The sequence below is a fragment of the Xyrauchen texanus genome, chromosome 9, assembly GCF_025860055.1.
Source record: "Xyrauchen texanus isolate HMW12.3.18 chromosome 9, RBS_HiC_50CHRs, whole genome shotgun sequence".
Classification (NCBI taxonomy): Eukaryota; Metazoa; Chordata; class Actinopteri; order Cypriniformes; family Catostomidae; genus Xyrauchen; species Xyrauchen texanus.
The window spans coordinates 39,248,653-39,261,402 of record NC_068284.1 but is presented as its reverse complement, the minus strand read 5'-3'; the positions used below and the strand labels follow the sequence as shown (position 1 = coordinate 39,261,402).

At 40.0% G+C, this 12,750-nt stretch overlaps 1 protein-coding gene across 3 annotated transcripts in view; it reads right to left on the bottom strand.

The window, feature by feature from the left end:
* The window catches only part of LOC127649102 (enhancer of polycomb homolog 1-like), a 48,382-nt gene extending 36,546 nt beyond the window's left edge, over positions 1-11,836 (bottom strand). Inside the window, exons 1-2 of one of the 3 annotated variants that reach the window (XM_052134030.1) lie at positions 11,640-11,836; positions 7,935-8,034 (exon numbers count right to left, since the gene is read on the bottom strand). In XM_052134030.1, coding sequence (XP_051989990.1) covers positions 7,935-8,034; positions 11,640-11,746 — 207 coding nt within the window. In that variant the 5' untranslated portion in view covers positions 11,747-11,836. Of the gene's footprint in view, positions 1-7,934; positions 8,035-8,913; positions 9,206-11,639 lie in introns of those variants that run through there. The other 2 variants (XM_052134032.1, XM_052134033.1) reach the window with 2 other exon arrangements.
* Between the last annotated feature and the right edge of the window lie 914 nt (positions 11,837-12,750).

Below are 12,750 nucleotides of genomic sequence, written 5' to 3'. Positions count from 1 at the left end.
ATGGACTCCCTAGAGCAACATTGACACTTCACAGAATATGTAAAAATCTTGGTCTTGTAGACATTTGGCAACTTTTGACCCATCTGGTGGGGCCTATATATTTATTCACAAGTCCATAACATTTATTCTAGAATAGATTAATTTTTGTATATATATCCAAGTCCCTCATTTCATCTGTTGTTGATTGCTCAATTGGAAACATCTTAGTCTCCGATCATGCCCTGGTGAGTTTAGAGATGTTGCCACATATGGAGAAAAATAAATCATATAGTTTTTAATGCAACTCTGTTGCAAAATCCTGATTTCAAACAAATGTTAAAAGGCTGTAATCAATGTCCTAAGTATCTTCTGTGGGTGTAGATTGGGAGGAACTTAAGGCGGTTCTTCAAATCAAAATCAAATCACTTTATTGTCACACTACCATGTACACAAGTGCAACAGTAGGTGAAATTCTTGTGTGCAGTTCCGAGCAACATAGCAGTCATGACAGTGACGAGACATATACCAATTACAGTATACAACATACACACAACACAATTTACATATCAAATGTACACACTTACACAACACAATAATTATATACCGGTACAAATGTACAGTAGACAATACACACAATATAGAATACACAATATACAATAAGTAAGAGTATATGAAATATATATAAGTAGTTGTATTGAGGAGAATATGTTGATAGTCCAGTGTGAGATTATAGATGAATAAAGTGCAGTGCTAATTATTGATCCTGATAGATCAAGTGTTCAACAGTCTGATTGCTTGGGGGAAGAAGCTATCATGTAGTCGGCTGGTGCGGGTCCTGATGCTGCAATACCGCCTGCCTGATGGTAGCAGTGAGAACAGACCATGACTCGGGTGGCTGGAGTCTCTGATGATCCTCCGAGCTTTTTTTTCACACATCGCCTTGTATATATGTCCTGGAGGGAGGGAAGCTCACCTCCGATGATGTGTCTGGCAGTTCGCACCACCCTTTGCAGGGCTTTGCAGTTGTGGGCGGTGCTATTGCCGTACCAGGCGCTGATGCAGCCAGTCAGGATGCTCTCTACAGTACTAGTGTAGAACCGTGTGAGTATGTGTTGGTTCATTCCAAACTTCCTCAGCCGTCTCAGGAAGAGGCGGCGCTGGTGAGCCTTCTTCACAATGGCCTCAGTGTGGACGGACCATGCGAGTTCCTCAGTAATGTGGACACCGAGGAACTTGAAACTGCTGACTCTCTCTACCGGTACTCCGTTAATGGTGATGGGGCTGTGTTTTCCGTCTTTCTTCCTGAAGTCCACTACAAGCTCCTTGGTCTTGACGTTGAGGGAGAGGTGGTGCCAGCGTGTCAGAGTGTGCACCTCCTCTCTGTAGGCTCTTTCATCATTGTCAGTGATCAGACCTACCACAGTCGTATCGTCAGCAAACTTAATGATGGTATTGGAGCTATGTGTTGCCACACAGTCATGTGTGTATAGGGAATACAGGAATTACAGGAGTGGGCCGAGAACACAGCCCTGCAGGGCTCCAGTGTTGAGGGTCAGTGATGAGGAGGTGTTGCTGCCCATTCTAACCACCTGACGTCTGCCTGACAGGAAATCCAGGATCCAGCTGCACAGCGAGCTGTTTAAACCCAGAGCCCGGAGTTTCTCATCAAGCTTGGAGGGCACTATGGTGTTGAATGCTGAGCTGTAGCCTACAAACAGCATTCTCACATATGTGTGTCATTTTTTTCCAGGTGGGAGAGAGCAGTGTGTATTGTAGATGCAATGGCATCATCAGTGGAGCGGTTGTTGCGGTAGGCAAACTGCAATGGGTCCAAAGAGGTGGGCAGAACAGAGCAGATGTGATCTCTGATTAACCTCTCAAAGCATTTGCTGATGATGGGGGTCAGAGCAACAGGACGCCAGTCATTTAAGCAAGTGATTATAGCTTGCTTTGGTACAGGCACAATGGTTGATGTTTTGAAGCATGTGGGGACTACAGACAGGGAGAGGGACAGATTGAAAATGTCCGTAAAAACACCAGCCAGTTGATTCACACACGCTCTGATGACGCGGCCCGGAATGCCGTCTGGACCCGCGGCTTTACGGATGTTCACCCGTCGGAATGATCGGGTTACATCCACAACAGAGACGGAGAGTGAACCAACTTCTGTAGCGTCAGCCGTGAGTGCTCTCTCCGCGAGGGCGGTGTTATTGTCCTCGAAACGAGCATAAAATGTATTAAGTTAGTCCGGGAGAGATGCAGCAGTGTTCATGGCGGAGTCTTTATTCCGTTTGTAGTCCGTGATGGTGTTAATTCCCTGCCACATACTTCTGGAGTCCGTGGTGTTGAACTGACCTTCAAGTTTGTGCCTGTACTGGCGTTTGGCTGCACTGATAGAGTTACGGAGGGCATAACTGGCTTGTTTACACTCCTCCGTGTTAGAAGAATTAAAAGCAGTGAGTGCCGCGCGAATATCGCCGTTAACCCATGGTTTCTGGTTGGGGTATATCCGTATTGTTTTGGTCGGAACAACGTCCTCTACGCACTTCCTGATGAAACACGTTACGCTGTCAGAGTAAACCTCTATGTCGTCATCAGAGGCGGACCGGAACATCTCCCAGTCCGCGTGATCAAAACAGTCTTGTAGCGCAGAGTCTGATTGGTCCGACCAACACTGGATCGTTCATTAAGGAATTTGAAGTCTGGTTTTGGATGTGTAATTGTAGAACCAATGTCCAAAAGTGTTTGTCTTTCATAAACAATAAGGCAGACAACATCCAAGACAAAAAAAACAAAGAACTGTAAACAAAACAAACAATAAACCGCAGTGTTGTAACGAAGCTCGCAACGCAGCAGCCATACTCGGCGCCATCTTGAGTCCTCAGCCTTAGGTCGGATCATACAATATGCCTCATTTACCAAACAATCCAAAGCACAAACTCGTGGAGCTGAAGCACCGAATGTCGTCTGATGGCCTCAGAGAATTGACTCGATTGAAATACAGATATTATACTATTTTGTCACGGAAAGTGGAGTTTTGGTTATTCAGGGCAAACCAGTCATACTTTGAGTCAGGGGACAAAGCAGGGAAGCTTGTGGCTAGATATATAAAACATTCCCTCAGTGAAATATTCTTGTGGTGACATTTTTACCTCAGCCATTGATATTAATAATGCCTTTAAAGAGTTCTATCTTGATCTTTATAGATCTACGTCTTCGTCTACTGATGAAGATATTAGAAAATTTGTGGAACCATTAGAACTCCCTGAATTGACGACTGAACAAAATAATTTTCTGGATTCTGAGATGACCTTGGAGGAGCTTGATGAGGTAATTAAGGCCTTACCTACAAGCAAGGCTCTGGGGACAGATGGTTTTGCCGCTGAAACATTTAGATCTTAGGCTACAGAATTGTCTCCAATTTTGTTACAAGTTTATACAGAATCATTAAAGAATGGAAAGCTTCCTCCAACCATGACACAAGCCCAGATCAGATCCGATTCTTAAAAGGACAAAAGATCCAAGCGAGTGTAAAAGTTACTGTCCAATTTCCCTGATCCAGCTAGTTGTAAAAATTGTCAAATTTTGGTTAACCGGTAATGACATCTCTTATAAATATAGATCAGGTTGGATTATTCGGGGCCGTAGCTCTTCTGATAATATTAGGTGTTTCATCAATATCATGTGGTCAGTAGCGAATGATCAGTCTCCGGTCGCTGCCATCTCATTTGTTGCCGAAAAAGCGTTCAATATGGTAGAATGGGATTATCTAAAGATTTTGGAAATGTATGGGTTCGAGAGTACATTTATTGGTTGGACTAAGTTACTTTATAGACAACCTGTAGCAGCAGTACAAACAAATCGATTCATTTCAGATTATTTTACTCTGAATAGGGGCACTAGGCAGGGTTGCCCACTTTCCCCGTTTTTTGTTCAGTCTTGCCCTATAAACCATTAGAAGCCGCGGTAAGAAAGGAGGATGATTTTCCAGGGGTGATGGTGGGAGGTGTGGCGCATAAGCTTCTCCTTTACGCAGATGATATTTTATTATTGTTCTCTGACCCTACCAGATCTATGCCTTGCCTCCACAGAATCATTAATTCATTTTCCAAGTTCTCAGGATACAAAAGTCAATTGGTCTAAATACAAAGCTTTGGCTCTGACAGCATACTGTCCAGTAACATCCTTCCAGCCGGGCCCCTTCCAGAGGCCTAAACGGCATTACGTATTGAATAATTTATTCCCAGCAAATTTGTCTGATTTAGTTCATTTTAGCCCTTTAATAAGATTTGGGCGATGTGGACAGGTGGGCTTCATTACCTTTATCAATTATTGGGAAGGTTAATGTTATTAAAATGAACTGTGTTCCAAAATTCAACTACCTGCTACAGTCACTCCCTATAGATGTCCCCCTCTCTTATTTCAAGCAATTTGATAGCAAATTCCTTCATTTGGAATGGTAAATGGATTTTAATATGTACGCTGAATGTTTACAGAATGACATTTGTACATCAGATGGTATCGCTTTTTGGTATCTGAGCATTTTCACGAGTACAATTACATGAGCTTTGGTTTCGGACCCGATTCCGGTACCAGTATTGGGACATCTCCAAATATATTGCTACATATTACTGTTGTCAAAAGTACCGGTACTTCTGCACCAAGTTGATTATAAAATTAAAAAAGACGTAATGATACCAGTGTTTCAACTCCTCAAAATGATGTCCTACATTTCATTTGACAGACTCAGAAGGCCAGTGTAAAGAGATGAGAATTCAGACATGACTTAAGTCTCCACGTTGCAAACGGTTTATCCAGAAAGTCAAGCTTCAGGCAAGAAATACACATGATAAAAACACATTTACTGCCTCTCACTTTATGTTTTTGGCACCATTCATAGCAAATTCAAGAGGCGGTTGTGTGTGAAAATCCCAGAAGATCAGCAGTCACAGAAATACTCAAACCAGCCTGTCTGGCACGAGCGTCTCTGCACGAGACAGTGTATTAGCCAGAAGTTTGAAACTCGCTCTGTTTTTCCTGCAATTCTGACCGCACTGAGAAATGCCAGTTTCAGTGTGTGTGCTCATTTATACAACCCACTTCCTTATTACTTAAACTTTATTAAAGGATGCATTAAAGATATAAACCCTGGGTGTTTCCTTTTAGATGCTCTAGCACAGGGGTGCCCACACTTTTTTGTATGATGATCTACTTTTAAATGACCAACTCAATTAGATCTACCAACTAAAAAAAAGAAAAAAAAAGTTTCATTTAAAATAAGAGAATGCTTGTTGGGACTACTGCATGTATCCCTACATGGAATTCATCTTCCAATTAATACAAAAATATATAATAATGTTCAATGTTGATATCATTCAGTTTTAAATCTAAACCCAAAACACCTACAGCACAATAGATTACAATAGCCTGGGCATTTACCTTATTCTGATGACGAGTAAATATTGACCAGGCGAGGTTTTGTTTTGTCTGATTCCATTCATATTTGCCTAATCCGGGCAGCAGCATCGCAATTTCGCGCACTGTTCTCAGAAGTCCTTGGAAGATGCGTATGCGCAAACCTAGTTGTCATGACAACTGAATAAACAGTCAATATTTGCCTGGTCAATATTTCCTCGTCAAGTGCAAGTCAGACAGAAACTAAAAGAAGGAAAGACATTAGATTTATTTTTATTAAAATTTAACTAAAGTACATATAAATTTTGTGCAATCCACCAGCATTGCCTTTGCGATCGACTGGTAGATCGCGATCGACGTATTGGGCACCCCTGGTATAGCAGGTACATTTTGCTTAAGTGGAATGCAAGGTACAAACTGGCTCTGCTTTATATGATGTCAAGATGTCTTAATTGCTCTGATGCACGTGCTGACAGCAGAAGCTCACGCCAAGCTCAAACAAAAATATCAAAAGAACAAATATAAACTTAGTGAACGCAAAGTGCTCCAGCTTTTCCTGGTCTTAACGGGTTCATATTCTGTGTGTTAATTTGTATGGCACAGGGGAGTGAACACGCTTACTCTATTTCTGTGTAGTGATAAAATGATTTTAAAAAAATTATAAAAAAAGTTTTTCTTCATGACATATAAGAGCTTTTGGATTTAATCAGAGCATTAAAAATAATGTGTGAAAGTGAAGAAATTAAAACAGAAATATTTTATTATTGCATAATATAAATATATCAAACTATATTTATTTAGTGAGTTCCAAAAACAAGTGTAAATGTAAAACTGACCAAAGTTGACCAAAAAGAGAGACATGTTTTAAGTATTTCAAAATATTTTGATATTTAAAACATTATTCTTCATGTCATTCATATAGTATTAAAGCCTTGATAGGAAATCATATATCCCCATTTTATTTACATATTTAAAGTTCAAAATGTAAAAAAGACTTAAGGTGTATGAAGCACACTTGGCACCTTAAGAAATATGTAATATGTTTAATAGTAATATGTACTAAATCCTTCACGGTCACATTATGATAAGGCTCTCACATTAAACCCACAACCCCTTTATTCCACATGAAGACATTTGAGATTCTAGGTGTATTTAAAAATAGGTTTCTTCATTCTATCATCTCAACTCATTCTAGCGTCTCCTCCTGCTTATCATGAACACAGCATATATGAACCCGAAACCCTTTTGTTCCAAGAACATTTGCCATTACACGATCGTTAAATTAAAGTGAAACAGAGAACATTGTGTTGCGTTAACTATAAAAATAAATCACTTTTAAATTTATGGGAGTTGCTGCGAACGCAATGCTTCATGGGATTGTAGTTTGCCTTGTACAAAAAAAGCCTTGTACCTTTGTCTTTATGTCCAATTTTCCAAAATATTTTTTGCCAGAAAACAAAGTTTGTGATGTTGCAATTCACCTCAGAGCTGGCTAGTTTAGTTCATGGCTCACAACTCTTGATACAGAATGAGTCTATAGAAGAAATGAATGGGGGAAATACTTCCGGAAGCCAGACAGCTTAAAAAAAAAAAAAAAGTGGACGGGAACTGTTATGCTCTATTGCTGTGAATACAAACATTCAGCTTTGTACGCTTACAAACAAACAAAACAGAAATGGTATAATTAAGTTGCCTCAACATAACTGATGAGTTTGACAAAAAAAAAAATTATAATTATCTATTTATTAATTTCCTTAAAGGTTTTTTTTTTTTTTTAGTGAATTAAACCACAAAAATATAATTTGGGTTGTTCACATAATACATGTTATATATTGCTCTGAGACCATTTGTAGTCCTTAAAACGAACTACAGTAGGTATGAAAATGCCCTTAGCAGAAGAGCCTGTTCAAGTGGTGATTTAAGAAGTTAGGCTAGATTTAGTCTTCTTGAATATAAATAACAGCATAATTTATTCATTGACTTCTATTCTTTATCCATCTGAAATACAGACATGTTAATCCCCATTTTTTGTAAACATGATTCAAGAGAAGATACTGGAGATTTCACCCTAGCTTTATTAGATTTCTTTACAGTTTCATTCTAGTGATGTTGCAGCAGAATCTTAGCGCCATTCCCATGGAAAGCAAAGATACAACTACCTCTCATCGGAAAGAAGACTCCCACAAGATCATGTTTCACTGCAAAAACATTCACCATTTCTCTTCCGCCTGCTTATCCAGCAGTATTTTCTTTGTCCTTCCTATATTAATACACTCAAATAAGTATAAGACTAGAACTCAGACAACAATTATAACCGTGTATCAGTGAAATTGTATAACATGTATCAGGAACATATTTTGAAACCACATCTGCTTATGTAGAGATTAATTTAAATTTTAGTTCAGATTTAGCAGATAAGTCAATATATAAAATTAAGCAACCAAAAACCTGTAGTTAAAGACCATTTTGTTTTTTGCTTATTGCAAATCTTATCTAAACACTAATAATGTGTGGTCTGTGAGTAACAACAGATATCTTACCTCCACTCCTGGGAGACACACACTGCCCACTGGGCACCCCCCCTTGTCCTTCCAGAGGGGTAATAATCCATCCGGCATTGTCCAGCTGTCTGCTAATCCCCTTTAAGGCACATAAACAACATTGACCATTAACTCTTGACCTCAAGTATCAAGGGTGAAGACGTCACCATATCTATGGGCACCACCTCTCCACCCATATATGGAAAAAGCCAAATTATGATATCATACACAAACCTTTCTTGTACCCACAATAAAGTAGCATATAGATTGCAGACTGTTGTTCTGCCATGGCTTTGTCACATTGGATTATAGAAGGGGGAGGGCGCGTACAGCGCCACCATGCTTAACTACTGAAAAAGAACGCATTTTTGGTAGCTTATCAGGCGCGGGAAATAAGCATTGACGCAAACCTATTTGTCTGTTCACAATTACGTAACTAGAATCCGGATTCTACGAAAACGAATAACGGTCGCTTTAAACTGCGCGCTATAAAACTCGCGCAGCGCGAGAGAATATAAAAGTCAATATCCATCTACTTTCATGGTAAGCCAAGAAATAAGTAAATAAATAAAAAATAAAATGAGGACAAAACCGTTGTCGTGGCATTTATTTTTATTTTTTTTAAGCGGATGACACGTAGTCCCGCATTCACATTAGCTCAGTTTATGCGGCCATCCGCAGACAAACCCGCAAATATTTAACCTGCGCGCTAAAGTGCACCATCAGCTTTGTCTTATCAAAATATAATCGACATTTTATCCAAGTGCGTACATCCTAAGCCAGACCTAATTTTGAAGCTCTTTTCTGAAGTATTTTCCAGGCTGATGTGACATCATGATGCTGGGAATATGCAGACGCTCGCCTGCCAAGTTCACTGTTGGACTCGCTCATTCAGCAACCCTCTTTTTTTGTTGTTGTAAAATTACATTAATCGATCAATCCACATTAAACGGGAGGCAGAAATATAGTCGAGACTTACCAGATATCTCCACGAAGCTGTACTGACTTTGCCACATTTCGATTTTTTGCCCGAAAACAGACGGCGGCGTAACTGTGCAACGCATCAAGGTGGTGTTTGGCAAACAAACGGCACAGTCGTCAGGCATGCTGTCTCTCGATGTCTCGGTCTATCTCACGGCGATTAGGGATCTCTTCCGCTAAATGAAGACAACGCAACTCAGTGAAAAGATCCGGCAGGGAAATGAAAGCGTTATTTGCAGCAGATTAAAGCTCTCTAAGCACTAAGCAGACCCCCGGGGAGAGTCCAACACTGCCACAGGGGTTAATAACTTTGCAATGGCAGCGAGACGCCGCCTCATTGGTCAGTGAGTGGCACCAATCACCTGGGGGAAGCTTCAGACATAGCTTAATGGCAGCATGAAGAGATGCAGTGGCAGAACTAATTACTGCAAAACACACTTAACACCCACACAAGGAGACACACTAATTAATACATTTATAAAACACAACAGTGATGTTTATTTGGCTTGATAGAAAGCATTGAAATATAATATAAAAAATAAATTGATTGATTTTATGACCTCTCTGATGTTATGGTGTGTCAGGGCTAGAGCAAAGAAAAAGTAAGGGGTTTAATATTTACACATAGATGCATTTAAAAAGCATCTATAAATAGAAAGATACAAAATAAAACCTAAAAACAATGGAAAGCCAGCTCAGTGACAATGTTATCAACTGGTGGGACGTGACCAGGGGCGTAACTACTGGGAGGGCAGCCGCTCCAAGGCCCGGGGTGAGAGGAGGTCGACCAAAAGGAACCATAAAATCAGACACGGGCCCGACTGGTGATAAAAATCAGGTTCTTTGCACTGGGGCCCATAAGATCCAAGTTATGCCACAGGTTGTGACCCAAACATTCAAGAGGGGAAAACAACAATTATAAAATGCTTTCTATATCTTTTGTTGTTAACATTGAAAGCTGTGCATCCAATACTACAGATGTATTTTACAATAATGCCAAGACATTATATTCATTACATAGTGCAATGGTTTTCAATGCTTTGGAGTTGTTGGAGGTACAAAGAGTATTTAAATAATATTTCAAGTCTTTACAAAAAAGTGCAAATAGGGGCTTTATAGACATAAATTTACACTTATGTATTAAAAACTTGGCAAGAAAAATAAACAGATTAATCAGAAAATATTAACTTAAGTTATCAAATCTGTGAAAACCAAATAAAACGACTTTATAAAGCAAAGAAAAACTAGTCAAAATAGAGATACTTACAAACAAACAAACTTTTCATCTACAGCATTACAGGAGCAGCAAAGTGGATCTATTTCAGGGAGCATGTTTCTTAAATAAAGATTGACTGGGTAAAAATGGTGTAACAGTTTAAAGGACATCTCCTTAACCTCTTGGTAATTAAATATGTATGAGGTAAAGAAAGACCGTACGACCTGCATCAGCATGGTTCGAATTACGTGGGAGCCAGTGGGAGCTGAGCTCCCATAGAGAGGATGAGCTCCCATGAAAGCAGTAAAATCATACACCTGTGGGGGTCTCTAAAAATCATCAGCACCATTATTTTAAATTACAAATAAAGCATGTTTTCCTTCAATATATTCCTTCAATGTTTATGTTAACCCTTTTGCACGTATGATCATACCATCAGTAGCAACAGGGTGATATAAGGTGGTTTATTATTGTCGTTTCTCTACTCCTGTATTAATAAACATTGAAATCAAAAGAATCAAGTGCAGTGTTCAGCAATTATTTATCACACACACCACGCCTGCTTATAGGCTACTTTTTTTTTTTTTTAAGAGACCCCCACAAAGATGAAATCATAATTCGAACCCAGTGCATCAGACATGCTTGTGTCGCGTCTCGGGTGTGTTGTGTCATAAAAATTAAATGTTTAGGTCACTGTGTCGAGTTAAATATAGTTTAATACTCAATCTTTAAACACATCTTAAGATCCCTTAGTGTTTTGAACGCAAGAAATTGTTTTCTTCACTGTATAAACTGTGTGTTGCTCACACAGCTGGAATTTCGCGTTTTTGTTAAATTAATCGCACGTTATTATCGCGTTAAATCGACAGCCCTAATAAAAGGAATGACTACAACATGGCGCCGCAGATGGCAGCCTCGGTGTGGAGCTCTTCAATTCTTTTGTTGTTTTTGTTAGTTTGTCCTGTGTTTAGCAGTCTTTTACCAATCAGTTTTACCAGGGACGAACTGCTGAACATTCGGCAGCACATACCAGATCATCTTTTCCCTGTTTTTCAATATTCGGACGTTTTGCTGGACATTTTAGTTGGAGGCGCTGCTGTGTTGTTTAGATGCGCTACGAGAAGCAGGCGAGGGAGACGAGCTGGCACGCAGGTTAAAGGGGTCATGACATGGTTTTTTTATTGTATTATTATGTTCCCTTAGGTGCAATTATAGTATTAATATATTTTTTTTTAAGAAAAACTTTTAAAATCTAGTGATTTATGACCTTTTCCCACCCTGTTTCTCATCCTCTGATTCAAACAGTCTGTTTTGGGGGCGTTTTCCATTTAAGACTTCAGTGTTAACGCCCACTGTTATGATTGGCTAACGTCAGTGCCTATGTATCAATTATTGACGCCCCCAGCCAGAACAATATGCAAGTAAACTAAGTAAAAACACTGTGATTATTCATAATGAATGAAATTGCGCTTTAAAAAGTAGTTTAAAGTTTAAAATAGAGTACTTACAGTTTGCGTCGTCGTTGTTCCCAGGATAATCGGCACGGACTTATCTTTGAGCAACAGTTTTCTGGCAAAGCCAGCATCATATTGAGATTTGTTCTCAAAACAGTCATCCTTAAAATGTACAGAACAAACGCTTAAGTTAACACTGCCGTGACTGGAACGTCCGCAAAAAATAAACTGCATCCATTTTTCCCTGACGTCTGGATCTTTCGGCAGCTTATTCAGAGGTTTTGTTTGACCACAGCCAGGAACAGCACATCTGTGTGGCATCGTAATTTTCCTGTGCACAAGTAGTCTCTGTCAGAGCTCGCTGTCCATCGACTGAACACTTGTGAGGCGCACGGCGATACTGAAATGAGCGTAGTTGTCTTGCGCTTAAAGCGTAGTTATCTTGTGCTGGAGGCGGTCATATGCAAACGCTGTTACGTCACTCTAACCGACACGTCACTTCTAACCATGAATCCAGAACGAGCTGTATTTTGAGCTTGATTAAATAAATGATTCGTTTAGAATGGGGAGGACGTCTTAAAATATTAAACTTGCAGGACGTTTTAATGATACAAAGACCTCTTATATACCAAAAGATCAAGGCAAATTTGGTTTCTCATGTCATGACCCCTTTAAACTCCGTCAGCGCGGCGTTAGAACAGCACTGCCGAGCATTCATCTCGCAAATCTCCGCTCTCTTCCCAACAAAACGGACGAACTACATCTCCTCACACATACTAATAAGGACTTTTCAAACTCTGCTGCACTGTGCTTCACTGAAACCTGGCTGAGTGAAGCCATTCCGGACAGCGCATTACATCTGCCGGGCTTCCAGCTGTTCAGAGCGGATCGCATCGCGGAGTTAACGGGGAAAACGAGAGGCGGTGGAACATGCTTTTACATCAACGAAAGTTGGTGTACAGATGTAACAACACTAAAGAGGATGTGCTGTCCTAATCTGGAAGCGCTCTTTATTAACTGTAAGCCGTTCTACTCGCCGCGGGAGTTTTCTTCGTTTATTCTGGTGAGTGTTTACATTCCTCCTAACGCGTCTGGGAACTTAGCGCTGCAACAGCTGGCTGATCAAATCTCAGACACAGAACAACAATACACGGACTCAGTCATT